General features: G+C 35.0%; 5 protein-coding genes across 15 annotated transcripts; 2 read left to right on the forward strand and 3 right to left on the reverse strand.

Moving 5' to 3' along the window:
* The first annotated feature begins 925 nt into the window (after window positions 1–925).
* LOC107420793 (uncharacterized) lies at window positions 926–4,055 on the forward strand. Its single transcript, XM_016029842.4, has 5 exons — window positions 926–1,670; window positions 1,795–2,049; window positions 2,339–2,407; window positions 3,078–3,273; window positions 3,503–4,055. The coding sequence occupies exons 1-5, from the start codon at window positions 1,248–1,250 to the stop codon at window positions 3,928–3,930; spliced, it is 1,371 nt and encodes a 456-aa protein (XP_015885328.1). The 5' UTR covers window positions 926–1,247; the 3' UTR covers window positions 3,931–4,055.
* Window positions 4,056–4,287: 232 nt separating this feature from the next.
* On the reverse strand, window positions 4,288–5,242 carry LOC107420794 (germin-like protein subfamily 3 member 4). Its single transcript, XM_016029843.4, has one exon. It carries the CDS (start codon window positions 5,232–5,234, stop codon window positions 4,512–4,514), a length of 723 nt encoding a protein of 240 aa, XP_015885329.2. The 5' UTR covers window positions 5,235–5,242; the 3' UTR covers window positions 4,288–4,511.
* Window positions 5,243–6,372: 1,130 nt separating this feature from the next.
* Window positions 6,373–10,530, forward strand: LOC107420795 (uncharacterized). 9 transcript variants are annotated; one of them, XR_003056343.3, is made up of 10 exons: window positions 6,375–6,821; window positions 6,945–7,184; window positions 7,358–7,435; window positions 7,665–7,773; window positions 8,125–8,170; window positions 8,582–8,667; window positions 8,754–8,812; window positions 9,570–9,693; window positions 9,929–10,052; window positions 10,163–10,530. XR_003056343.3 is itself a non-coding variant. In XM_025074782.3 (9 exons), the coding sequence occupies exons 1-8, from the start codon at window positions 6,736–6,738 to the stop codon at window positions 9,670–9,672; spliced, it is 807 nt and encodes a 268-aa protein (XP_024930550.2). In that variant the 5' UTR covers window positions 6,375–6,735; the 3' UTR covers window positions 9,673–9,693; window positions 9,929–10,145. The 9 variants fall into 9 exon arrangements, 6 of the variants coding, with proteins under 6 accessions (XP_024930554.1, XP_024930557.1, XP_048331880.1 ...); XR_003056346.3 differs by lacking the exon at window positions 9,929–10,052 and having other exon boundaries at window positions 6,374–6,821; window positions 8,754–8,816; XR_003056344.3 differs by lacking the exon at window positions 10,163–10,530 and having other exon boundaries at window positions 6,374–6,821; window positions 8,754–8,816; window positions 9,929–10,145.
* A 311-nt stretch (window positions 10,531–10,841) lies between these two features.
* On the reverse strand, window positions 10,842–15,335 carry LOC107420773 (uncharacterized). 2 transcript variants are annotated; one of them, XM_048475920.2, is made up of 3 exons: window positions 14,667–15,335; window positions 11,757–14,237; window positions 10,842–11,163 (listed from the first exon to the last, which is right to left on the reverse strand). In XM_048475920.2, exons 1-3 carry the CDS (start codon window positions 15,020–15,022, stop codon window positions 11,127–11,129), a joined length of 2,874 nt encoding a protein of 957 aa, XP_048331877.2. In that variant the 5' UTR covers window positions 15,023–15,335; the 3' UTR covers window positions 10,842–11,126. The 2 variants fall into 2 exon arrangements, with proteins under 2 accessions (XP_048331877.2, XP_048331878.2); XM_048475921.2 differs by having other exon boundaries at window positions 11,719–14,237; window positions 14,667–15,333.
* Window positions 15,336–16,995: 1,660 nt separating this feature from the next.
* Window positions 16,996–25,769, reverse strand: LOC107420807 (protein arginine N-methyltransferase 1.5). 2 transcript variants are annotated; one of them, XM_048476015.2, is made up of 23 exons: window positions 25,414–25,765; window positions 24,317–24,434; window positions 24,078–24,187; window positions 23,324–23,413; window positions 23,154–23,219; window positions 22,732–22,811; window positions 22,522–22,597; window positions 22,322–22,408; window positions 21,741–21,825; window positions 21,368–21,459; window positions 21,249–21,284; window positions 21,010–21,078; window positions 20,611–20,679; window positions 20,439–20,492; window positions 20,238–20,312; window positions 19,956–20,048; window positions 19,761–19,864; window positions 18,911–18,959; window positions 18,739–18,825; window positions 18,407–18,512; window positions 18,025–18,112; window positions 17,711–17,804; window positions 16,996–17,434 (listed from the first exon to the last, which is right to left on the reverse strand). In XM_048476015.2, exons 1-23 carry the CDS (start codon window positions 25,549–25,551, stop codon window positions 17,351–17,353), a joined length of 1,950 nt encoding a protein of 649 aa, XP_048331972.1. In that variant the 5' UTR covers window positions 25,552–25,765; the 3' UTR covers window positions 16,996–17,350. The 2 variants fall into 2 exon arrangements, 1 of the variants encoding a protein (XP_048331972.1); XR_007241549.2 differs by lacking the exons at window positions 16,996–17,434; window positions 17,711–17,804; window positions 18,025–18,112 and adding an exon at window positions 19,340–19,502 and having other exon boundaries at window positions 18,459–18,512; window positions 25,414–25,769.
* Window positions 25,770–26,017: the final 248 nt, after the last annotated feature.

Below are 26,017 nucleotides of genomic sequence, written 5' to 3' on the forward strand. Positions count from 1 at the left end.
AAATACCATAATGGGTAAAGACCCAATTAGGTGTTTTGAGGGTGTGGAATACCTAATGGATCTTCCTAAGTCAAAAATCTCACTCAAATGTGAACTGGCATGCCTTGACATAACAGCTAGCTCATGTCCTTTTTTCTTTTTGGGCTCACAACCTAACCACCCATTCAAATTATACTACATTTTTATATATAAAGATGTACCATAATGACCATAAAATACCATTTATTGTGGTTGTTCGTATCGTGCAATTTTAATCAAACATAGAATAAATAAAAAATATAATAAAAAGATTCAAGGGTGTTTATCTGTAGTTATATGGAGTTTTTTTGGGTGAGTGTGAACTTTGAAGTCCATTGAAGCTACTTTTATTATAGCTTCATTCGAATTGTTCTTGTAACAGTGAGATAATATAATTTATATCTTCAACGCTTTATTTATTTATTTAATTTTTTTTTCTTTTGAAAATAAAGGGATTTAGGACATCTTTACACTCAAACCCAAAGCACATGATGGATATGGAAACATGTGCTACCAAAATATGATAAGAATCTCTGGACCAAATTATAATCCATGACATAAATATTTTCTTCGAAAAGAATGGCTGAAATTAAAAGGTTGAGAATGATGTCGACATAAGAAATGTACCAATTTGAGCACAGAAAAACCGTGGACATCATCAAGGAAATTGAGTTTTGGGCGCTTAATTGAACTTTCCTCATCAAAAGCAAAAACATCAATGGCCCATCACTTGCTTTTTGCATTATTAAGACCAACTATTCATTTCAAATAAAATAAAGCAAAAAAAAAAAAAAAAAAAAAAAGAGAAGCAATTATTCATTCTTTATTAGTAGTATTATTTACACATTTTGTGTTTGTTTGGATTTGAAGCAAAAAGGCAATCAAGGACCATACCATGACAGCCTTTGCTATTTAGGAAACATTAAGAAATAATAAAAACCCATACAATACGAATCATGCAAATAAATACCTTTTTAATTTTTTTTTACCTTGCCATGCAAACGACACGTCGTATGGTGACAAAATGATAATCTACCAAAACAAATGTCGTATTGAGGATGACCCGAACCTTGCAAAGCAAAATGGTTGGACTTGGATGGACCAAGCTCTACTGAGTCTGTTTGGTACCCCAGAAAATGCAGAACCCCTGCAAATCTGAAAGTTAGGGTTTTAGCAGTTGAATCTCAAGGATAGGGAGGGAGGGAGGGAGGGAGGGAAATCAGAGCAAAATGAGAATATTACCAGCAGTTTCAGATTCAGGAGCGAAGCTCTTCTTCTCGATTTCTCCGTTCTCTTTCTCATCCCGTCTTCGAGGCTTCACCAATCCACGAACTCTCGCTCTCTCCACCATTACTACCTCCACAAAGTTCAATGATAAGAAGAAGATAAAGAAGACGACGAAGAGGAAGAAGAAGAAGGAGGAAGAAGAGAAAAAGGCATTGTCGGAGTCGAAAGCAGCGACGGTGAAGGAGAAGCGGCGGACTCGTTCGGATAGAGAGTTTGAAATGGACGCCATTCAGCGTTTCGGAGACATGGCCACCCACGTTCCGGTGATGCTCGGTGAAGTGGTCGACGTTTTCTCGGCGTCGAAGCCGAAGCCGCTTCGCTCATTTGTCGATTGCACCGTCGGGGCTGCTGGACACTCTTCTGCGGTCCGCTGCTGTTGTTGTTGTTGTGTTTTTTTTTTTTTTTTTTTTTTTTTCGTTTTGGCATTGAAGTTTGAGTTTCGCTGTGAAATATTGTGAATTTCTTTTTTAAAATTTTTTTGGGCAACAGATAATTCAGGGCCACCCAGAATTGAGACTTTACATAGGAATGGATATCGACCCAGTGGCACATCAGAAGGCTCGAGCTCAGATATATTCTCTGTTGCATGCTGATTCTTGTTGTAGCTCTACTTCTGACCTCAAAGTTCATACCTTTGTCAAGAATTTCAGATACATCAAATCTGCGCTTAGTGAGGTTGATGAGGAGCTACCACGCAATGGAGTTGATGGCATTTTGATGGACCTGGGAATGTCGTCTATGCAGGTTTGCTTTTTGAATAAATACCCTTTAAGGCACGAGTCTTTGTGATTTGTGCCAATTGTTGATTATAAAGAAGAAGTATAAACATTTGGAGGGGAGTGATTTTGTCATCCGCTTGTGTTGTGAAATTCATATGATAGCTTCTTGATGATGGAATTCTTTCTGAAGGCAATGCTAGACAGCCTAATTGCAATTGAATGATCCACCGAAAGAAATTCAATATATATATATATATATGTAGATATCTTGGATTGGTTTCCTAATTCGAGTGCCTCATTTTTAAACTTTACAGGTTAACAATCCTGAAAGAGGGTTCAGTGTTCTTGCTCATGGACCTCTTGATATGCGGATGGATCCTCAGGTAAAAGTTGTTTTCGGCTTTTCAAAAGTTTCTTTGTTCTTTATCTTCTAGTTGCTGGACTATTAATCCAGTCTTGTAAAAGAAGAACACTTGATTCAGTGACTATGGACCATCATATTTGTTTTCTATTTATGCACTTGATTTAGTGACTAAGGACCATCATATTTATTTTCTACTTTTGTCTTGTTCGTATGACTGATATTTAGCAATTTGGACACATGTCTTACTTCAAAAATCGGGAAGTTACCAAGACCCAAGTACTCTTATTAGTTGAAATAGAGGATAGAGATGACAAAGAAAATAATTGATTCTAAGGAAGTATGATGAAGACAGTGGTAAAAGTGAGTAATTATTAAGTGGATTTTCCATGGATGAAGACATATCCAGTTGCATAGAAGTTGGTCATATTTCAATCCTTATTATTCCTGAGTGGTAGAATATCCATGATTGCGCTCTCAATATAATAGTATTCTCCTTGACAGTAATCTTTTTAAATACATATAAATCAGTCTGGTTTTTACCCCTGCCAACATATTATTCAGTGCATCTTATATAGTAGTTTGTAGGGTGAATGAAACTTCTGTAGGCAAATTGACGTCTCATTTTAACTTGCTGCAGAATCATTTTAAGTTTTTGTTTTATTTCACTGATTGGAGCAGGCCTATGACAGGCAAGTCTGAGAGCAGAAGACATTTTAAATTCTTGGCCAGATACTGAAGTAGGACGAATCCTGCGAGAGTATGGAGAGGAAAGTAACTGGCGGTCTCTTCAGAACAAAATTGTTAAAGCCCGATTACATGGTGGGTTGCATTACACTGGGGAGCTTGTAGATCTTATTCGAAATTCAACCTCTGGGAATTATAGAGGTAGGTTTTCCTCAATTCCTCATTGAGGTTTTACTTTACGTTTGCTTTAATATTTCTTCTAGATGTTGATGTCCTCACACAAGTGATTTCCTACCATGTTTATCTTTCTGCATGGAGGGTTTCAATCACATCATTATTACTGTTGCATGGAATTTTAGTTACTAGAAAATTGTTGTTTTGCATGTATTAAGTACTTGCTCGATGTATGACGCGACTTAAATTGCGACAGGAGGGAGGCAAGGATGGATTAAAACCGCAACCAGGGTGTTCCAAGCTCTGAGGATAGCTGTTAACGATGAGCTGAAGACACTGGAGGATTCCCTCTATGCTTGTTTCGAGTGCCTTGCACCTGGGGGTAGGCTTGCTGTCATATCTTTCCACAGTTTGGAGGACAGAATTGTGAAACAAACATTTCTCAACATCATTGACAGCGACAACATAGATGGAGCCATTGATGTGGAGGATGAAGACAAGTGTAAGAAAGATCTATCAAAGATCCAAGACCATAATGATGAAAAGGAGGCATGGATCAAACAGATAATACAAGGATGCAAAGGAACAATTCTCACAAAGAGACCAATAACACCATCCGAAGAGGAAGAGAAATTGAATAGGCGGAGTAGGAGTGCTAAGCTAAGGGTGATTCAAAAGAACTAAAAATTATGTCCAAGAATTATAGCAGTAATCTTTGTATATGTGTATCTCTAATTTTCCATCTATCATTGATTCATCATATATTTATTGAGTTGGAGTTTAGAATACAACATATCATTTTTGTGAAATGCTTTGACTTGCGAAATATGAAAAGGGATACAGAATGGAAAACTAACTTATGCCGCATGTATAATGATCTTCGTTTTTGCTGCAGTTTTTCAGGACCTTCTGGATTTGGTTTGAATCTATACCATTGAAGAAAAGGAGCACTCGCTTTCATAATGTAGGTCAAATGTGTAACAAAAATGCATGTCAGAGCAGTGTCAAAAATCTGGCATTTATTTGCCAGGGCTAGGCATATCTCAAAAGTCAAAATGCATACTGCAAACTATTATGTATGGCGAAAATAGAATATTATTTATGCCACAAAAGCGGCTACAAAGCCTTTCAGTTACTTTATATATGTAAAATATATAAATCAAACAAGTATAATACTTATCGTAGAATTCAGACTCCGATAAACCTAGTTGAATTCATTTAGATATATACCCCTAAACACAAACCAAATGCTTACTTTAGAGCACTTAAAACCAGGGCAAAGTCAAATTTTTAAAGCGATTAGCCTCTATTTTGGAAAGAGAGATAATGGTCTTCTTCAGCTTATCTATCATTTCAATATTAGGTTGGAACATGGCACCATTGATGCTCACCTTTCCTGGATTCTGACTATTGAACACCGAGAAGCCAGTAGCGAGATCGAAACCATTATTCAAGCTGAAATGGAGAAGACCTCGGGGGAACACAAACACATCTCCAGGCGAAAGAACCTTTTGGAACAGCTGGTTGTTGGTATCAATGAATCCAACAAACACTCTACCTTTGCTTAGGAAAAATATTTCTGAAGCTCTTGGGTGGGAATGAGGGGCTACCAGGCCATCCACAGCTAAGTCTGTTCTAGCAACTGAGAGACTAAGTGTGTTCAGTCCTAGAAATTCTGCAGCAGTGACAATATTCACCGAGGAGCCGAAGAACTTGTCTGTATCACCTTGTTCACCCATTTTCGAATTCTTGAAATCAGAAGCATTGACTGTGGCTGGATCCTTGCAGGGGAATCCATTGATGAAGATGGTTTGTTTTTCGGGTGATGTAGGGCATAGGTCCTGCAGATTATCAGGGTCTGCCAAGCAGATTTTCATGCAAGCGAGGTTGACAAGCAAGAAGAAAATGCAGAAGGGTGGTGATGAATTCATCTTGAATTGCTCTCTGAGTCTTGGGGTAGTCCACTTATGAATGTCACACTTATACATGTATATATATATATATATATATATATATATATATATATATATATATATATATATAAATGAGAAAATATTATATAAATGTAAATACCCAATTGAGGTTGCAAGAAATGGAAGTAAGTAGTGAGGCTTGGAGTTCACTGCTGGAATAGAAAATAGATTATATTGTAAGAATTGTGCATTGCTTAAAAGAAAGATCATCCGAATTTGCCAGGAATTTTAGTATCCTACATTTTCTCAGGTTGGCAACCTATAATTCGATTGGCGGTCCCGCAGACAAACTTGGCATTACGGCTTTCAGATTTTTTTTTTTTTTTTCTTTTTTGTTTTTGTGTGTGTGTGTGTAGCCTGAAAACACATTAAATTAACGACCAACATCAAGAAAAAGTTTTTTTATGGTATGCTGTCAATTATTAGGGGCTGTAGGGGCCATTACTGATCCACTTTCATATGAACCACCCGTAAGACTCACTCAATTTTCTTATTCCCAATTTCTCTTTTTTCTTGCCTCTCACTTCTGCATCAAAACCGCGAATTTAGTTTACCTGTAAATATGATCATCTATTTGTCCCATCCATTTATTATAAGGAAATAATCATTTGTGTGGAGAAGAAAGATCTGGGATGCTTGGAAAAAAAAAAAAAAAAAACACTTTAATTTTTTGTGATCCTTCCTCTTTCACCAAAATCTTAATTAGTAGTTATGATATATGATTATAAGTACATGTTTGATGAAGTTTAATTGGGTAGAGAGTTACATATCATGGTAGAAAGAAATAAAATGACAAAAGAAAAAAAAAACATATTATGTTAAAATGGTTAATCAAAAAAGGATAAAAGACTACGTTAAGGAGTTACCATAGTTTCTTCCAGAAAGTCGTATCATATATCAAGTAACTTTGCTACCTAAACCTGTCCAATTTTACATAATATAAAAAAAATACATATATATATATATATATATATTTCAATTTTCAATTTTACATAATATAAAAAAATATGTATACATATATATATATATTTTGCTTGTTGATGTTGTAATGAGAAAGGGCAAAAGAGCGTACAGGTGGCAGTGGGCGCTTATTTGGCAATGTTTGAAAGCCCACCTTATCGTAAATAATTTAGTATTTGATAAGATGGAGGATGACATTCCAATACTCAAACAAAAAGGCAGTGGCATTTCCGTAATAAATGAATCAGACAATGCTTGCGTTACTCATCACTTTTCACCGTCATCATTCATCCTTCTTCTTCTTCTTCAACCACCACCAACTTCCTCCGGTTATCCTTCTGCCTATAAATTTACCCACGCCGGTCAATTACAGTGCCTTGCCTTTTCTTTTCCTTCTCTGAAAGGAAAAGAAGAAGAATTGTTTGGTTACTGAGAGTATATGTTTTTTTTTTTTTTTTTTTTGCTCATGGGTTTTTCTTTTCTTCTTTAAGTTTTTTTTTTTTTTTTAAACAAAAGTTCTTTCCTTTTTGAGAAAATTATACATCTTTAAAGCACAATGATGATTCTGAGTATCAATTTGAGTGGAGGAGGACATGGGTGTGCTTCTTTTCCATCCTCTGCTACTTCAACTTTTAAACCCAGGTTGATTTCATTTTGTTTTTTGTTTTGCAAATTTTGTTTTTGTTTTCGGAATTCTGAAAGCATTTGATATGAGAGTGACAGAATGCCCTTTTGCTTAGAATGTTGTTGGTTTTGTTTTTCTAGGAAGAAAATACAAGTGATAAGAGTAGAAAAGGCAACAAATTCAGTCTCAGATTCTAAAACAAAGAAAGCAAATCTTTCAGCTGCAAGGAAAGAAAGGATTAAGCTGCCAAATTATGGAGATGGGTTTGGGGATAAGACATTTCATATTAGAGAATTTCTAAGCCAACCATCTGGCATCGAGGCCATGTTAAATACTAGTGCCTTGAAAAGTTTCCAATCCATTGATGCTAACAATTACAGGTCCTACTATTTTCCTTCTCGTTTGTTTCGTTTCTGGTTTATTTTTTGCTTAATTTAATCATTAGGTATCGATATTTTAGTTATCCATGCAAGTGGGATGAATATTGTTGTTGTTATTCCTTAAGGAATTGGATGAAAATACCAAAATAATTCCCTGCTTGACTAAATACAAGGAAATGTGAAGAATGCTTTCCATGGATACCAACACTTACAGATCCTCGTACTTTCCTACTTCTTTGTTGGATTTCCATGTAAGTAGGATGAATATTGCTGTTGTTATTCTTCAACAAACTGAATGAAAATGCCAAAATATTTCCTGTTTGAGTCTTTGATTCATTTTGATGTGTTTAGTGAAAGGGATTTTACTGGGGCCTTTTCTTTGTTTCCATGGGAAGAATGCCTTCTATTCGGGAGAGTTTTGTGAGTATACATTTTTATTAAGTTATCTCGTTTAAAAGCATGAACTTCTTGCTTGTGTAGGTGCACTCTGCAAAAAGTTCAATTTTTAAACTTTGAAGCAGCCCCAGTGCTGGACTTACGAGTAACCCAAACAATAGAAAATTGTACTGTTGAGATGCTTTCTTGTAAGGTGAAGTGCCATCTCTAGTTCAAATTGTTGAATAACATGGAGAAGATAAAAGTTTCCAGGAAAAACATAAACTATTATGCAGCAAATTCTTAGTTTCATAAAATTGATAATGAATTTTAACGAAGATTTGCATATAAGTGACTTTAAAGTCATCCACAACTTTGATCAGCTATCCTGTATTCCATGCACTCCAGTTTTGTCTAAGTTGTTCATGTATCCATCATTTTAGATTCCTAATATTGCAGGCTATGGCTGCATAATTTGCTTTAGAATATACTCCCTGTAGTAAAATCTCCTCAAGATGATCAATCTCATATTTATTTCTTGAAATTTTGACAATATGATATGCAGTTTGAGGGTTCAGAAATCTTGGAACAACAAAACAACCATTTCTCAGGTACATATAAGTCTCGCGGAAAGCTTCTTTAAAGGAGTAACTAGCTGTACTTTTGTCTAGATTTTAGAGTGATGACCTTTATCTGAACAAAACTGGGTTTGGAAAGTAAAAACTGACTTTCTTACCTAATAGATGCTCATGGATTGTTGAGATTTTTCAGTCCTCAAACATTGTTCCCAGCAATTAATAATATGTTAGATTGAGTGCCTTTTGACCTATTACCTATGTGTTGTCTTTACACTGAGGAATAAATTATAAAATAAAGGAAAATGCTCTTGTTACTCAGTCTCGTTGGAACTTCAACATGTTTTCCGGAAGATCTTGTGCATTGCAAAGCATTGTGCTTGTTGTTGATAACCACGTTATGATCATTTATAAAAGTTTATTTTAGTTTTCTCTTTACATTTGCAGCATTCATGGTAAATCACATGACATGGGACAGAGATGATTTGGAATCATATTTGGAGGTTGACGTAAAACTGAATCTGACATTAGAGGTTGTAAGACTTCCCCTAAAGGAATATGTGTTAGCCTGGGAAGAGGCTGTCTTAAGTATATTAAAAATGTTTCCTGTCATTTGCAGATCTACACACGCCCTTTTACCATGATGCCGGCATCAGCAGTTGAGCGTCCCGGAAATTTGTAAGTAAGTTGATAACTGTATTAATTGTGTTTTATTAGCTCATTTCTGAATTCTATCTTTTGACGCCTTGTGTATCTCATTGCTAGGATAATAGCCTACCATACAGCTCTCTGCAATAAAAGTTTGCTCATAAGCTATCTTTTGCATAACATAATTTCTTCCCATAATCAGCATATTTGTAGTTCTGTTATGGGTATGTATTTGAAATCTAAACTAATAGTTTGGAGTGCTGTATTGTTAGGTAGCGTGTTAGATTGAATAGCTGGTATGTAAGCCTACTAGTTGTGGAAAATCCACTATTTTCATAAATTGGTTCCTCTGCTTCTCCCCAGATACCTAGAAGATGCATGAAAACTAAAATCTTATAAAGCAATACATTAGAATATTTTTGTAGTTTGGTCAGCACTCAGACTATGCTAGGATTAGATGGTCAAGAAATAACTATAACCACAACACTTACATTTCTTGATATTGTTGCACTAAAACTTGACCATGAACAAAATATCACATAACAATGCCCATTAAATGATGATGTCTATGATGTTCGAGTGAAGTAATTGGATTATCCCAAGGTCAAGTAGCAGCTTCTTCATTCTGAGTTTTCATTAAGAAAACAGCCTGAAAAATTGAAAAATTAAAAATTAAATCATTGTATTAAAGCTGCATCTTTTTGTTCCTCTAGAATTTTATGATTCTCTTTGACCAGAATTACTACTAGCACCTTCATTCAAGCTGTGGATATGTAATGATATACAGAATGATGCAAGCTTTGGTGGATAGGCTAGTACCATTGCTTATGCAACAATTACTGCAAGATTATGGCAAATGGGTTCACCAGCAGTTAGATCATTTGGCATGATGGTTCTTCATTTATACAGTGGTAAGTAAATTCTTCAGCCTATGGACATTTCATTTTTCTAGCAAGCTCTTTAAACTATAATCGATGTCCTTACTTTTTCCTGTTAGAATCAACAAAAACTCATTCATAGTGCTTAAAATCTGAGTGTATTAAACTTTACATTCTTTGCTGATCGGTTGGTCTTAATATCCCCTCCTTGTATTCATATTTGTTGCTCCAAAACTCCTACTAAGAAAATTTACTTGTTCGTTGACAGGAACACCCCCAACCCCTTACCTCTCTAGAAGAAAGAAGATATGTTATTATATGTTAAGAAAGAAGATCATTTACCTTACATTTGGACAGAAATTAACCATTCTGAAATTTTAGCTGGTTTCAATGTCATTATATTTTCTCTCTCTCTCTCTCTCTCTCTCTCTCTCTATATATATATATATATATATTTTACCGTCTCTAAAGATCTTTCCTGTGTTCCTTACCTTGTTAGCAGTTATGGTGCCAACGGATTGGAGGGTGACTCTGAATTTATGCACCATTGTGAACCTCCCAAGTGTAATTTACTGAATGACTTCCATGCCCAAATTTCTTGATTGCCATGGAGTTTTTGCATTCTTGAAGCCACTGATTCTTACCGGTTTATGTTTTGGCATTGTATGGTTTAGCATTCTTTTATCATAATTTTTTGGTTCATAGATTGTCTTTAAATATTAAACCATTGATTGTAACATGCAGTCAAGTTGGCATCCTTTTAGGTTCTTGAACAAAGCTTCTTGTCTGTATTATTGTAATTAAACCTCCCATTATATTTACTTCAAAAAAGACGAACTTTATTTATTATTATTATTATTATTATTTTTCCATTCGCGCGGAAAGAGTTTTTGACTTATTGTTGACCAGATAGACCATGGCCCAAGAACCGTGGTAAATTAACAAAATCGAATTGTTGGGTTTGACAAGATTGGATTGTTGCCAAAATCTTACCTGTACAAAGCTACTTTTGGAAAAATAATAATAATAGTAAACATAAAAATTGGAATTGCATGAACAAAATAAAAAGGAAAAAAGAAGTGACACCAATATTTCCAGCGATGTTGCTAAAATGAATCTGGGAATAAAACTTTTACAGAATCCACAAGAACCATGATGCCATAAGAACGTTCAACCAGGGATTCTAAAATAGCTATTTCGGTAGTTTCCAATTTTTAAAATTCCGAAAAAGTATTACATCCAAAATTGGATTTCGCCCAGAAAGTAGAAACTGCAAATCTCAGTAATTCCATTTTAAGGCTAGAAAATATAACATCTTCCATAAGAAAATCAAAACACACATTACAAATACTGAAATACAATCTGAAAAACAAGATTCTACTAAAAAAACTTAAAAAAAATTTGACACACAATCATCATAGTCGTTATCATCCTTGGTAGGTGTAGTAGGCATAAATGGTTCAGCTTCACGATTTCCTCGACCACTTCTTGACATGATGAACACTGCAAGAACACATTCAATTTCAGCAAAGTCACCAAATTTCTGAGGCGAATAATAGAAAGATAACACAAGGTAGTTCGTTCAATTCAGAAAACCGTGACAGAAAAAGTTGAATAGCAGATAAATGAAACTTAAACGGACAAAATTCAAATACAGATACTCATGCTATCTAATTAATCAAAACAAAAAAGAAAATTAAGAGGATGCCACCGCTCACATTTGGCAGGATTGAAACAATAAGGTCTTAGTTTCTTCTTTATAGGATTTTATATTTCGTATAAATACATAAGTTGGCAATAACTAACAAGAAGTGACGACCACCAGCTCTCCCTCATAAATATGTACCTTAAGACGTTGAAATAAATGCAAGGAAACTTGCTTTAACAGGACCCCAAAAAAAAAAAAAAAAAAACAGAGGTCCATAATAAATACACAACCAGCATAGTGAACTTAAAACCAAAAAAAGCAGGGAAAAACACTAAAACAACTTACAAACAGAACAAAGAATAACCGATTTTTGACACTGCATGTTTAGTAAGCAGAGGCAAGTATCATACCTTGATACGTAGCGGCTACATTATGAAAGCAGAATTACCTTTTCCTCTGACTTGACCTGGAATCATCATATCTTGCTCTTTTGGAGTAATCCAGTTGTCTATCCCTCTCATCGCCTCTATACCCCCTTTCTCCCTCTCTTCTTCCATGGCTTCTACTTCCACCCTCTCGCTCTTCATCATCTTTTCCATGTCTTCGATACTTATCATCCTCTTCATCTCTTCCATGCTTTCTCCCTCTCTGCTCCTCTTCATCTCTTCCATCTCTTCTCCTTCTGTAATCATCTTCATCTCTTCCATCTCTTCTCACTCTGTACTCCTCTTCATCTGTTCTATCTCTCCTCCCCCCGTACTCCTCTTGATCTCTTCTCCCCCTGTACTCTTGATCTCTTCTCCCTCTGTAATCCTCTTCATCTCTTCTATCTCTTCTTCCTTTATCATCCGCTTCATCTTTCCTATTCTTTATCTCTCTATGCTCCTTGTCATCTTTTCCATCCTTTCTCTCTCTATGCTCCTCATCATCTCTTCTACGCTTTCTCACTCCATGCTCCGCTTCATCTCTTCCATGCTTTCTTCCTCTATGCTCCTCTTCACTCCTGATTTGCCTCTTGCCTTCTCCACGCTCTTCATAATCCCTATCAATCCTCTTACTGCCATGACATGAATCATCCTCCCTGCTATAAATTCTGCCCCCTGGTTCAGCAGTCACATCATCATGCCCTCCTCCAAATCTATCCAATCCAGCATATTTATCATTCTTGTTTCGGTACACATTATCTTCATTTAAACCGCTTCTTTCCTTCCTTATTTCATCACCTCCAACTTTACTAGAACTAATTTGCTTTTCTTCTGGACTTGATCCATGGCTACTTCGCTCCCTTCTTTTGTTCATATTATCTCCATGTCCACTCCTGCTATCAATAATAGGCTTATTCTTGTAAGCCTTTTTGTATTTATAGTCCCTGTCACAGTCACCAGTACTGAAATCATACTTGTCATCTCCTCCACGAGAATCACTATCGTAGCTATCACTGTTATTAGTTGGAGAAACTGAACCTCGTTCATTTGGTTTATATCTTTCCATATCTATCTTCCGGGCTTTCCCACCATTACCATAATCAAGTTCCTCATCATCAGTATCATGCCTCCTACTTCTATGTTTCTCCTCTTCATTGTAAGCCCCAAATCCATCCTTAGTATTATTCTTATTACTTCTTCGACTTCTCTCAGTTATTTCAGTATCTGTTTTCCTCAACTTTTCACTTCTGCTTCCTTTTCCATATCTACTGTCATCCTCAGCATCAGAATCATCACTCACCGTCCTGCAACTACCACGATCTTTCCTCTGTTCCACAACTCGACTGGTCTTCTTTTTCAGATCATTATCAGTATCAGATTCATCCCCAGAATCATGCCTTCTGCTTGTTCTTGCATGCTGGTTCCCCTTTTGGGTCCTATTTTCAAATGAGCCTTCTTCAGAATCAGATTCATCCTCAGAATCATGCCTTCTGCTTGTTTTTGTGTGCTGCTTCCCCTTTTGAGTCCTATTCCTAAATGAGCCATCTTCAGAATCAGATTCATCCCCAGAATCACGCCTTCTGCTTGTTCTAGTGTGTTCCTTTCCCTTTTGAGTTCTATTTCTCAGTGAGCCTTCATCTGAATCAGAATCATGTTGTCTGCTTGTTCTACTGTTCTGCTTCCCCTTTTGAGACCTATTTTCAATTAAGCCTTCCTCAGAATCAGAATCAGAATCATCATCTGAATCATGTCTTTTTTTACTGTGTTGTTTCCCTTTTTGAGTCCTATCTCTCAACAAGCCTTCATCTGAATCAGAATCATCACCAGAACCATGCTTTCTGCTTGTTCTAGAGCGCTGCTTCCCCCGTTGAGTCCTGTTCTTCAATGAGCCATCTTCAGAATCAGAATCAGAACCATCATCTGAATCATTCCTCCTATGAGATCTTTTGTACTTCGTGCGTTCCCTTCTGGGACTCTCCTCACTCATGCTGCTATCACTGGCAGCAGAATCAGAACCATCACTCTCACTCTCTGTCTCGCTCTCACTCCTACTTTTCTTGTTCTTCTTTGTAACCTTGCGCTTTCTGTCAATGCTAATATCAGAATCATCTTCATCATCACTCAACCGGCTACTTCTGTGGTGTTTTTTTCTAACTGCTTTTGAATGCTTAGCACTGCCATCTGTATCGGAAGAATCATCACCATGCCTCCTCTTCCTGCTTTCTTCCCTAGAACTCTTTTTCTTATCATCCTTTTCAGCTTTTTGATTCTCAAGCATGCCCTTCTTCCTAGAGTAGCCCCTATCCAAAAAAGCATGCTCAGACCTCTCATGATGCTTGCCATTATAATCCAAATCATTCTTCCGACCATTGTTTGGTCCATCCTCAATCTCATCAGTGTTTTGTTCATCAGGTTCAGACGAACGTATTCCAAGAGCAGCTCTTAATGTCTCCATCTGCTTCTCCTTTCTAGCAGCAATTTGATGCGTTTGTGTGTCTGAAACCCTGATCGAGCAAAAACCCATATGGTATTAAAATTAATATTCCAAAGTCATACAAAAGGCATGGAAACCTAAAAAAGCCAATGAATAAAAGCACTCAAAACATCTATTCTATCAAGATGGTTAAATCTATAATCACCTAGGTGATCGCCAAATTCATTATAAAATATTACCCACTCAAATTTAATTCTTACAATTTCAAATTGTGTCTCACTTTTCCAGGTCATATTCTTCAATTTCCATCAGATTATTTGTTGTTCGCTATGTTCGATAACAAAAACAATAAAAAATAATAATAATAATAATAATAAAATTTTTATTCCAATCCATAAAATTCAAACCACAACAAGCACAATATCGCAGATAAATTACTAATAATTTTTTTCTTCTTTTTCAAATTCCATAATTTATGAGAAACCAAGAGAGAAATTACTTCTTATCACCGACGAAAATCGCAGTGGGTACACCGGTTTCCTCAGAAGCCGCAGCGGCTTCCAAAGTTGCGCGAGCCTCCTGAAGCTTCTGGGCAATCTCTGAATCCGTAAAACCCTGATCGATCAACTTGTCCTCAAGCACGACAAGCTTGAGCTCGATCTGACGCTTGCGGTCGTGCTCGAGAATCTCCTTGTTGGGCTTCTTCGACACGCCGGCGGTGCCCTGGTCCTCATCGAAACCCTTGGTGTTGATGGCGACCTTGCCGGTCTTGTGCTTGATGAAGAACTTGTTGGTCTGGATGTAGCCGTTCGTACCAGACCCTCTTGGGGTTTGCAATCCTATCCCGTTGTACATCTCGCTCTCGCTCTCGCTCTCTTTTCCCTTCCACGCCGCCGACGTTCAATTCCCGATTAGAAAAAACAACACAACCAGCCAAACCAAAATCCCGATCTCAACCCAACTTCGACTCCGAAAATTTGAACGAACCGTCTGAATTTTTTGGATTTCGGTATCGGGAAGGTTCTTATAGAGAATTAATGAAGAAAAACGAGAAAGCAAATTCAAGAAATAGATAGAATCCCTAGTCTGCTATTTATGTCCCTGATTCCGAGTTTCTTTTTCTTTCATATACCCGTACTGTGATAAATATTCACGGGGCGTTTGTGTAGTGGTAACGAATTTAAAAGTTCGTAGTAAGGTAGAAAAAAATTAATAAAAAAATTTTGTTCGTTTTTTTAAAAGAAGAAATTTATGTGTCCTCATAGAAAATAAAGATTATAATATAAAAAATTAAAAGGGAAAATAGATCTAATAATTATATTTTAAAAAATTAATTTTATATTTTTTTAAATATAATTTTATTATTTTAGTTTTTATGTGTAAATTTATTTAATTATTTGTGATCCTATTTTCTTCAATTTTTTTATATTTATCAAATATTTCATTAAATTTGAATGAAGAGTTTCTTTAAAAAATTAAAAATTAAATATTTAAAAATTGAATATTTAAATATGGTATAAGATAGATGGGTAAGAAAAAAAAATAAAAATTAAAAGATAAACTCTATTATTATATTAGCAATTATAGAAATTATTTTCTTTTGAAATTTTAAGCATTATATCTAACTTTAGTTTTAAGCATTAAAAGATAAACTCTATTTCTTTCAGGTATGTTTAATTTCGAAATTGTAATGAGATCTCAATGCATTAATCTTAATCTTGGTATGATTGCACTGAATATGCTAATGCTAAAAAATGGATATATGGTGTAAAGTTTTGAAAAACACCACACAACAAACCCATATTTGAACAGCATCTTTGGTGTGATCCAGATAGCGACATCGATACACTAACTCATCAAGCGAGCTTCGTCAATTGGACTGGAGAAAAAAAAAAACTCCAAGAGTGACATAATATAAAATCAAAAAAATATCTTTCATAAAAATACTTATATTATTAATTAATTATTTGAAAGAGTTACAATACATTTATTTGTAATAAAACTACCTAACAATATTAATAAACTAAAACAATACCAAACAATATTAAAAAATTAAAATAATAAAAAACCTAATTAAATAAGAAAAGAAAAATTAATTAATAAAAATTCTTAAAAACAGGGAATAGAAAATGGAAAAGAAAATATATATAATGAAAATATTAATTTAAAATAAAAGTTTAACCTTTATAAATATTTTTTTAAAAATATTTAAATTTGATATAAATTAATCAAAAATTAAATTTTATATTTATTTATATATTTTTAATATATGATAATAAATATAAATTTAAACATAATAACATATTTTAAAGTTTAACTAAATTAAAATATAAAAACAAAAACTCTAAAATTTTATTAAAAAAAATTATTATTCTCTAAATGTAAATATATTTACCATACTAAATATTAAAAAAAATATATCTATTAAACATGCATTTTATTCCTATATTTATTCCATAAATCAATCATCCTATAATTTTAAATTTCAAATGACCTTTTTTCGTTTTTTCTCGACTATAATTTCAAATCACGTTTAAGAACGCATTTTCAATCAATTTTTTAATTTGCTAAATTAAAAACATTCTTAAAAGTACTTTCAACCCATTAAAATTGATTGTCATTTTAATTGCTACTATCATAGAAGCCGATTTAGCGTTCACCTAAAAAAAAAAAAACCATTTAGCCTAATACAATTGGGTAGCAACATCACGCCCAAATAGGCTCGTTAAATAATGACTACATCCAAATGCAAGGCCCAAATTGGAAAAAGTCCAACTAATCTCCAATCCCCGATTAAAAAAAATAAATAAATAAATAACGAGCTCCGGTTGACAAAAAACTGAGGTCATTTTAACCCTTTTCTGTGGTAAATGCAAGTACAAAATCCCGTGTCAAAAATTTCATTTTATGGCTACAAAAAAGCAGAAAAATGATCTTTCAACATTTTAAAATACATCATCACTATTGGTTGACATTGTAAAAGCACACGACTAGGTACAGTTTACCGAGCTCTCTGGACCACCACAACTATTCACCAACATCACTTGTGGCCCTGTGGGGAAGAGAACTATCATGTGTAATGGATTTGCTAGGAAGATCATAAATTAAAACGTCTTTCTTGCATAAGGGAATGCATGATATCATTTTCTCCCATTTTCAGACGACCCAACCGTGTAAAATTAACTAGAGGCCAACCCAATACGAGCGTCCGTTGCTGTTGTGAATGGGCGATGCGGTGGGCGATGTTACACCCCACTCGTACCAAACCTGCATCGTAATTCCATACAAACGCATCATAAGTCCATACAAATAAAAAAAGACAAGGAAAATAAGCAAGCGAAAGAACCTCAAAAATGTTGACACAGAGATAAGAGTAGGATTTCAAAAACTGTGACACACCGCGTGCGTTCATGGAAAGCAAGAAATCTCTTCATTTCCCATGTTTCCTTTGTTTATTAACATTGCAACGGTATCTTCCTTTTTGGCAAAGGCTAAATAAGAAATTGATGGGAAAAAGCAAATGGTTTAGTGATAAAAGTTTACCTTAGTAGGACCAGAACAACGCCAAAAATGTACTTCAAGAGAAGAACCAGGATGCAAACAGATTGGTGTCCTTAGCGGGAAAAATATTGCAAACCTGACCGATATAAATAATCAGAAGTGGAATTCAGTAATACACACAGGACCCATTTTAATAGTTCAGGAAGAAGAAGCCAGAAATAAACCCGAACAAAATCTCTGGACCTCAAATAAGTTTTTGAACACATAAGCAGCGTCTACCAGAGAGACTGCATCTTACATAAAGGACAAAAGCCTTCACCAGCACGCTTAGAATAAAAGGAGATCAAAAGCCTTACCAACTGAACATGTTTGGTGTTGCTGTTGATGGTTCAATTCCAAGATGTATGTCTTTATACAATGTTGCATCAAAATAGCCAGCAAATCCTACGAGTGAATGAATGAGTTTAAGTACAAGATTGATTTTTCACCCCTTAACTATACGACTTACTGATTCTAATTGCTGTGCCTGACATTGATTTAAAACAATCTTACCAAACCCCTATCTCTGATGCACAGAAAATTACTTAAAAGTGGAAAACATGGAAAATCAGGAATGGCATAGGGTGAGGAAAGAAAAGAAAGCTGGTAATTCGATCCTTCCTCGCACCATCAAAATTAAAAAGGCTACAGATAGATTTCCAATTAAATTTTGCAAAATATAACCATCCCAGCACATACCATGAACCATTGCTGACCCAGTATCATTAGGCATTTCAAACCGCAGCTTCTTGTGCCGGTCATTGCTTCTCTCAGTTGAGTGGTTTGGATGAGTAAATGTGAATACCTGTGCAAGTAAAAAGTAAAAAAAGACATGAGTTGCAGATAGCAACTAATCTCAATCTCAAGATTCCTTGACAGAATATGCAATTGTAAATAATAGTTCCATGAGGATGATTTGCAAATACAGCCAGTATTAACAAATGAAGCAAAATTAGCATCAGCAGATAAGCAAAGTCCTAGTAATTTTAACAAATTAGGACAAACCATCCATAGGAGAGGAGGGAACTCACAGGTTGAGTAGGGGCAAGCCTTGCAACATTGTGTAGTTTGACAACATATGCAGTTTCAAAGTGTACAACATCTTTATGCGACTTAACCTGTAACATAACCATGATAAGTTCTTATGAAATGCTTGAAGCAGAATGTAGCCGTGGATTTCACCAAAAAACACAAGAGACATACGTCATTGTACAGCTTTGAAGCTGTCACTGGTTGGATGAAACTTGTGTACCTGAAAAAAGCATATTTAACATGTTGAATAAAACCACTAATGTGGAATTAAAATCAAACAACTGATTTCCAAAGCAATACATGAATGATAGTTGACCAGACTACAAAGGAATTTGAGGTGCCCAACCAGATGTCTAGATCATCAGCAAATACCACCTCACCTTTGAACAGATACTAATTAATGGGGCAACACTATGGTGCAACAATTACCCAAAAAGGAATTTGTTGTGCCCAACCAGATGTCTAGATCATCAGTAAATACCTCCCTACCTTTGAAGCAGCTACTAATTGATGAAGCGATACTATGGTGCAACTATTACCCAAGGATTGAACTAATAGATATATGATTTGACTTGCAGAATATGGAAAGAGTTCAGTAACCTCATCTTTGAAGCAATCTATGTGTAAGGAGACATGCAAATTAGATGAAGGCTTGTGCCAAAAAGACATTTCAAAAGTTTCCATTATCAAAAATAGGACTAGGTTAAATGGCTGCAATTGGCGTTTAACAGAATCTTCAAGGATTGAAATGACCTCAACGAACCTGAAACCAGTAGTCACCAAACAACCCTTAAGAAGACTTTATAAAGTAAGATACATTGTAAATCTCGTTCATTTCAGAGATCAAATGGACAAGATTCCAGTGGCACAAGACATCTCAACGCTTCAGTTATCTAAAGAGACAGCTCTCACATCAACATAAGAAGGTCCACCCTCCAGTTGACACAAGAGGTAGCCAACTCAAACTTGGCCGAAGATATGCACAACATACAAATGCTTGAATAAGGAAAAATTCACATACGACGACGGTATGGAGATTCCATCTTGCTTCAGAAATCTCTGGGCTCCATCAAGACATTCTGGAGACAGCTCATTGTCACCAAAAGAACCCAACAATTCACTAACCTAAACCAAGAGGAAATAAAGTAATCAGAAAACTACAGGATATAAGTACCCAAGAAAATAATAATAATTAATGCTAAGAGTACTATCATACCAAAATGTCAGCTTTCTCTGGAGCATCCCAATGACGCATATCACAGGAAATTATAGTAACAATGTTTTCCCACCCCTCTAGTTTAACCAAGCCCTGCTTCAACAAACAAAACATTAGCTAATTTCTAAAATATGCAAGATAGTCCAACAAGAAGACAAAAATCAAGCGGTTACCAATATAGCACTTTATGAAACTATTTAAGAAAATATAACATTACTTCTCAACAAAATATCTTTCCATGGATTCACCATTTCAAATATAATAACAAGAAGCTGTACTCACATGAAGGGTAACCACAGCATTTGGATTTTTCTCAACAGCATAGACTCTAAGCTTGCGCCCTGTTTCTTCAGCTGCCTATTAAAGAACATGAGGGATTAGAAATGCAGGCAAAAAAAGTTGCAGTGCTAAAACATGCAGACTGTTGCCTCAAGTTGCATAATACAGTCTACTACTTAACATGCAGAAGATAGAGGAATAGACCTGTAATGATGCCCTGACAAGAGGTCCACGTCCTGCTCCTACAACCATCAATACCTAGCCAAATAAAATTTTAGAAAAAAACAATTACAATCCCTCATATAAAAAGTTTGTCTAACCTTATTAAATAACAGTTAAATAGATGGAAAAGGCAACAGTAAACTGAGCAGCTTACAGTAGTTGTTGTCAACGCCTCTTTCTCTGGAACTTTGTCCAGTAAAGCTTTACAAACTGCTCTTTGGTACTACCAAAATAAAAGCATGTGATTACAATTTATGTATAAAGAACATCAGTACCGTTAGAGAATCAATGGACTAGATAAAAAATGTGCCTCATGATGAACACAGTAGGAAGAGGAAAATAGAAATGAGCAAGAGAAATTAATATAAAATAACATTACAATATTCTTTCAATTTGACTCCTTTTTCCTTATATAGAAGAAAAGAAAAATGCATTTCATTCATAAAGGTTGACACAAAAGATGTGTAAATTACTTAACCCAGATAAACATATAATGTAGATAAAAGAAGAACGATCCTCTTCCACATCTATTTCACCAGATGCATATTTATACCTGAATGTATTTCACTGTGTCCTTCTCAAATGTCTCGTAGGTTTGAGCCTCTAGATTATCCATGAGAGGCTGCAGTTTAATTGCAAAAACAATGCAACTTGTGATCACGATAAAGAGGAAAGAAATCAGTATCAAGAATGAAACGACAAAGCATTTAATATTCAAACAAAGATGAAGAATTGCAGAGAAAAATTGCAACTAAAACGTTTATATTAGAAGGTAGTGGTTGGAGAAAGCACCTGTAAGGGTGACTGCAAAAAGTCCCTGTAACCAAGCTGGCATAAAAGACTGATGGTTATAAAAGAGTACTAGGGATAAGCATACTATCAGCGAGATACATAACGAAGACAAAACCTACCTCAAAACGTTCTTGCTCAGGAAGAGGATCCATCCGTTGATAGAGATAAGCAATGTAATCCAAATATGGCCTCAAGGGATGTCCCTGCCCACCTGAAATGGCAAGGATAGTCTATATAAAACGACACAAAGAAGTATCAAAAGAGATTCAGCATTTCAGCTAATAAGAAAATATATCAAAGGAGATTCAGCATTTCAGCTAATAAGAAAATAAGTTGTTAAATACAGAACCACAATTGACACATAAATCTATAATAAGAACCAAAAATACTTATAAATGTTTTAGTCCTCTCGACAAACTATTGCAAACTTTTTTGCAACAATCACTGCCTATGCAATATGGACATGCATTTCAACCAAAAATTCCTGCTTACCATCAACATTATTGCCATCAGAATTAGATGCTACAGCTGTGTTTCCCTTGGGAAGCCTGTGTACGAGTTTTCCTGATATTACAATCTGAAGAGATTTCCAGTGTCAAATAATGGTAAAGTTTTCAAGTAAAGAGCAACTATCATGTCCAAATTAACACCAAATAATAATGACAAGCAGACACAGTTTCATAATCCAAAACGATTACTTAATTGTAGGGAGAGAGAGAGAGAGAGAGAGAGAAAGAGAGGGAGGGAGAGAAAGAGAAAGAGGGAGAGAGAGAGCATTAATGATATTCAACTTTGGCACAATGACCAAATGAACAGAAACAAAATGTTCAAAGGAAAATTTACGACACACAAAAAAAAAAAAAAAAAAAAAAAAAGAAAAAAAAAAGTGGCTTCTGCATCAGAAAAAATAAGGATAGGCCAATATGAACACCTCTAGAGTTTAATTGGTATAATGTAGCCAATAACATTCAAAAATAATTATTTACGGAAACTTTTGAGGGTAAAAGAAGTATAGGGAAGGGAAACTGTTATCAGAAACATAATAATGCATCTAAAAACTTCTCCAATAATACCTGTACAGAATGATTGAAAAAACCAGTAATTAGTTTCTGATGCCGCTTGGACAAGCATGGATAACCCCGTGCATTTGTTAGAAAGGCCTGGCAAATAGATAATAGCAATGTCATAATTTAGGCAATGACAGAAATATCATGTAGCAAGCAAATTAAATCTTTTGAAAACACACAATGCACCCCTATATATTATTCCTTACATCAGTATTAATTATGGCTGCTCTAACAGACTCCCCAAACCAACGTCCAAGTGAGTTTGCGGATGGTAGTGAAGTCCTAATAAAAAAATTATTGAAAAAAAATAGGATTGTAAATGGCAATTCAAGAATATGATGCTGTCAAAAGTAACTATACTTATGAATTAGTTAAGTTATAAAAAAGAGAATGAATCATAGGTTTGTCAAACTCACAGAATGTCAAGGGCAATTGATAAATGACTGTGATGTTCACAAAGTAACCGGAATGAATTCCAAATCTCCCAAGAGTCAATCTGCATTGATTAAAAAAAGAAAAAAAAAATTAGATTAGTTCACAAAGACATGAAATTTGTGCACATAAAGCCTCAAGTTTATCCAAACAATATTGCATTAAAATTTGAAAACTCTTCAACTTGCAAAGGGGAAGCTCTCGTCCAATATATCTCTATATGCTTCGTAGCATTTATTTACCAACCACTCCTTCACAACTCGATAAAGGAAACACAAGAATCACAACAGAAAGGTCATCATTCTTCAGGGTCAGTGAAGGTCACATGCCTCAGTAGTTGGAATTCTATAAAAAGCATACATCTACAGTTAAGATTAAAGCTAAACGTGAAAGAAGATTTGCTCACCAAATTATCAGAGTTTACATCCATGCTGTCATCCTCAGACTTCACCAATGGAATCCTAAGCCACAACTTAACAATGAAATAAGGACAAAGGAGATAAATGAGCAAGGAAAAGTATAAAAGGCAAAAAGTGGAATAGTTTGCTGATTATGAATTTGAACTAAGAATGGTACCTGCATATTGTTTAGGTTCTGTAAGATCTGATTAACACATCTAGCATAATTTCCACAGGACTTTCCCTTAGGAGCAGGAAGAAGGCATGCCTGCAATATGTGTGCATACTTAAACCATCATATCTTAACAAATGCAACTTTAAATGAATAACGCTAATGACTTTTACATACAAACAGATAGAATATGACACTTTAACAACATATTTCATGTTAGAGTTCTTTCGTCCTTTCTCAACATTCAGTCAATGCTAATTTGGACAAAAGAAAACTGAACTCATCAATAGCTAATATGTTAGATGTATTTCTGCTTAACAAGAGGAGCTCTTAAAGTGAAAAAAAATTGATAAAGGTCGTAGATGCTAAGCCTTTCAGCCTAGTACACAATTGGTAGTAGATTGAGAGGTAAAAAACCTTAAACTGTAAAATGGTTAAATGACACTAAGTTTTTATCTGCAGACATTTAGCTAAAAATATTATTTAATCATAAATCATAACTGCTTAAAAGTATTCTTTAACAAAGAATTTGAAAGTTTTCTGACAAAAATACAACAACTTAGATTCAATGAGCTAAATAAATTTCTAGTGTATTAATTACAAAGTCAAAATTCACTGTTCCACTTTGTTGAGTGTGATTTCACTCATACACAAAATTTCATTACAGGCTCACTTGAACATATTATATTGTCCCAAAAATATAAAATACTATAAAACAAAATGTAGCTGCAAAGTCATTCCAATGCTACCCAATGCACACCTGCAAGGAGAGATGAGAAGCCCATGAAATCTCTTGCTTCAAAGTAGTTTCAGAATCAGCCCGAAGAATTTCATCTTCTGAATCCAAGTCAATCCACGAGCTAATCTTTCCTGAATGAATTGAAACCCAATAACTAAGAGGAATCAGGAATGAGAGTTCGAAAAAAAGCCCAAAATACAAGTGTAAAGCAAGCATATTACTGCCCACTCTGTAAAATCCACATTCATAAAGTTTCCCACCTACAACATGTCTGCTCCATTGAGAAGGGCTCAAAACCAAGTCTGACCCAGCAAATGGCAAAGCAACAGATCCGCTGCTGTTTTTATGTACTAAGCTTGGCCGATAAGAAGGATCCATCTACATCATAAGATTAAAAAAATATAACTAACACATGCAGCTATATGTTTCATTATTTTAACATTGATCTACATATAATTGCAATCATATAGTAGATTGCATTCGGACCTCAAGTGAAAGAAAACAGAAAGGAAACTGAATGGTTAACGGTAAAACCATGGAATAGTGATTTCAGATTTAAAAATGTTGTTAACAGCCTCAAAGTGAAACACGAATTGTAAATTCACTATTAGAGGCCGCCAACACTAGGACACTTTTGGTGAGCTTACTGACCATTCACATAAAGCACCAGCCACGTGGCTACATGTGATTGGCTAATTAGCCACCTGAAGCCTATTTACATAAGCAATTTAAGATAGCAATAAAATACACCAAGATATAAGGAAAATCAATAGCATCAAATCACATTCACTAACATCAAAACCCAACATAAGATCTTCTCCAACACGCACAAATTTTCAGAACTGAACCATACATGACATGCCCACAAATTAATCCCCAAAAAAAAAAAAAAAAAGCGCAACAAAGAACCCAGACAAACAAACAAACAAACGAAAAAACAAAATAAAGTAATTTCTAGCCATTAATACTATACAGCTCAAATCACACTTTTCTCCATTGAAGCACCGCATCAATCATTTCTGAGAGATAAAGCTCTAACCCATCTGAACCCACTTCCGATGAAATTCGGATAACTTGAATTAATGATAACAAACATAACCAATTCATATCATATGAATGTAGTTAGTAGCCCTCGAATGAAGCCACATAGTCGAAGCAGCTCCACTACTAAAGACCACGAACAGAGCATTTCTATTGGTGAGCTTACTGACCATTCACACAAATTCAACAGCTCGCAGAGCTGATATGTGACTGGCTAATTGGCCACCACGATTGGGCAATGATCGAAGGGAAATGAAGGAAACCAATAACAACAACAACAACAACAACAACAAAGAAAGAAATGTTAGAAACAAACCATAGGAGCGACGACGAAATCGAATGCACCGAAAGAGAGATTGGAAGTCAAGAGGTTAGGAATATCATCGTCGAACTCTGTTTCAACACCGCAGTAGCGAGATTCGCTTTTGTCACCCGGCCTTTCTCCAAGCGGCATTTTTGTTTTTTCTTTTTCTTTCTTTTTCCTTTTTTTGTTTTTGTTTTTTTTTTTTTTTTCTTTCTATTTTTTTGGCTCTGAGAGTGAGAGAGAATGGTTCAGGGGTTTGGGAGGGTTTTTGATCGATATCAACGGAAACAAAGATTGCATTGTTTAAATACCAGTTGAGGAGCGCATGACTAGGGTTTTGAATAGCCCTTTTTTCATTTTAATTCCAAATTTGTTCTGTAATTTTTTTTTTTTCTTTTATTAGTAATCGCTGGTTCCTGGTAATTTTCATGGAATGGGTTATAGATTGGCATTTTCTTAGCATTTATTATCAAAAGGAGGTGCGAAAATAGTTTATATTTTTTAAAAATCAAGAGTAAATAGATATTTTATAAAAATAATTTAAGATTATCTATAATATATATATTTTTAATAAATATTAGATTTACTAAAATACTAAGTAAATTTAATTTATTTC

Source organism: Ziziphus jujuba, chromosome 5 (genome assembly GCF_031755915.1).
Source record: "Ziziphus jujuba cultivar Dongzao chromosome 5, ASM3175591v1".
Classification (NCBI taxonomy): Eukaryota; Viridiplantae; Streptophyta; class Magnoliopsida; order Rosales; family Rhamnaceae; genus Ziziphus; species Ziziphus jujuba.

What these genes read in the sequence shown, in the direction of transcription:
- LOC107420807 (XM_048476015.2), bottom strand. Translation starts at nt 25,551, where the DNA reads ATGCCGCTTGGAGAAAGGCCGGGTGACAAAAGCGAATCTCGCTACTGC. An exon ending in ATGTAAACTCTGATAATTTG is followed by an intron (nt 22,812 to 23,153) that starts GTGAGCAAATCT and finishes TAATCAATGCAG; the next exon opens with ATTGACTCTTGGGAGATTTG. An exon ending in GTTGTTCTGGTCCTACTAAG is followed by an intron (nt 17,435 to 17,710) that starts GTAAACTTTTAT and finishes ATTACGATGCAG; the next exon opens with GTTTGGTACGAGTGGGGTGT.
- LOC107420793 (XM_016029842.4), top strand. Translation starts at nt 1,248, where the DNA reads ATGAGAATATTACCAGCAGTTTCAGATTCAGGAGCGAAGCTCTTCTTC. An exon ending in CTGCTGGACACTCTTCTGCG is followed by an intron (nt 1,671 to 1,794) that starts GTCCGCTGCTGT and finishes TTTGGGCAACAG; the next exon opens with ATAATTCAGGGCCACCCAGA. An exon ending in TGGGAATGTCGTCTATGCAG is followed by an intron (nt 2,050 to 2,338) that starts GTTTGCTTTTTG and finishes TAAACTTTACAG; the next exon opens with GTTAACAATCCTGAAAGAGG.
- LOC107420795 (XM_025074782.3), top strand. Translation starts at nt 6,736, where the DNA reads ATGATGATTCTGAGTATCAATTTGAGTGGAGGAGGACATGGGTGTGCT. An exon ending in ACTTCAACTTTTAAACCCAG is followed by an intron (nt 6,822 to 6,944) that starts GTTGATTTCATT and finishes TTGTTTTTCTAG; the next exon opens with GAAGAAAATACAAGTGATAA. An exon ending in GTTGAGCGTCCCGGAAATTT is followed by an intron (nt 8,813 to 9,569) that starts GTAAGTAAGTTG and finishes AATGATATACAG; the next exon opens with AATGATGCAAGCTTTGGTGG.
- LOC107420794 (XM_016029843.4), bottom strand. Translation starts at nt 5,234, where the DNA reads ATGTATAAGTGTGACATTCATAAGTGGACTACCCCAAGACTCAGAGAG.
- LOC107420773 (XM_048475920.2), bottom strand. Translation starts at nt 15,022, where the DNA reads ATGTACAACGGGATAGGATTGCAAACCCCAAGAGGGTCTGGTACGAAC. An exon ending in ATTTTCGTCGGTGATAAGAA is followed by an intron (nt 14,238 to 14,666) that starts GTAATTTCTCTC and finishes TTGCTCGATCAG; the next exon opens with GGTTTCAGACACACAAACGC. An exon ending in AGGTCAAGTCAGAGGAAAAG is followed by an intron (nt 11,164 to 11,756) that starts GTAATTCTGCTT and finishes GTGTTCTTGCAG; the next exon opens with TGTTCATCATGTCAAGAAGT.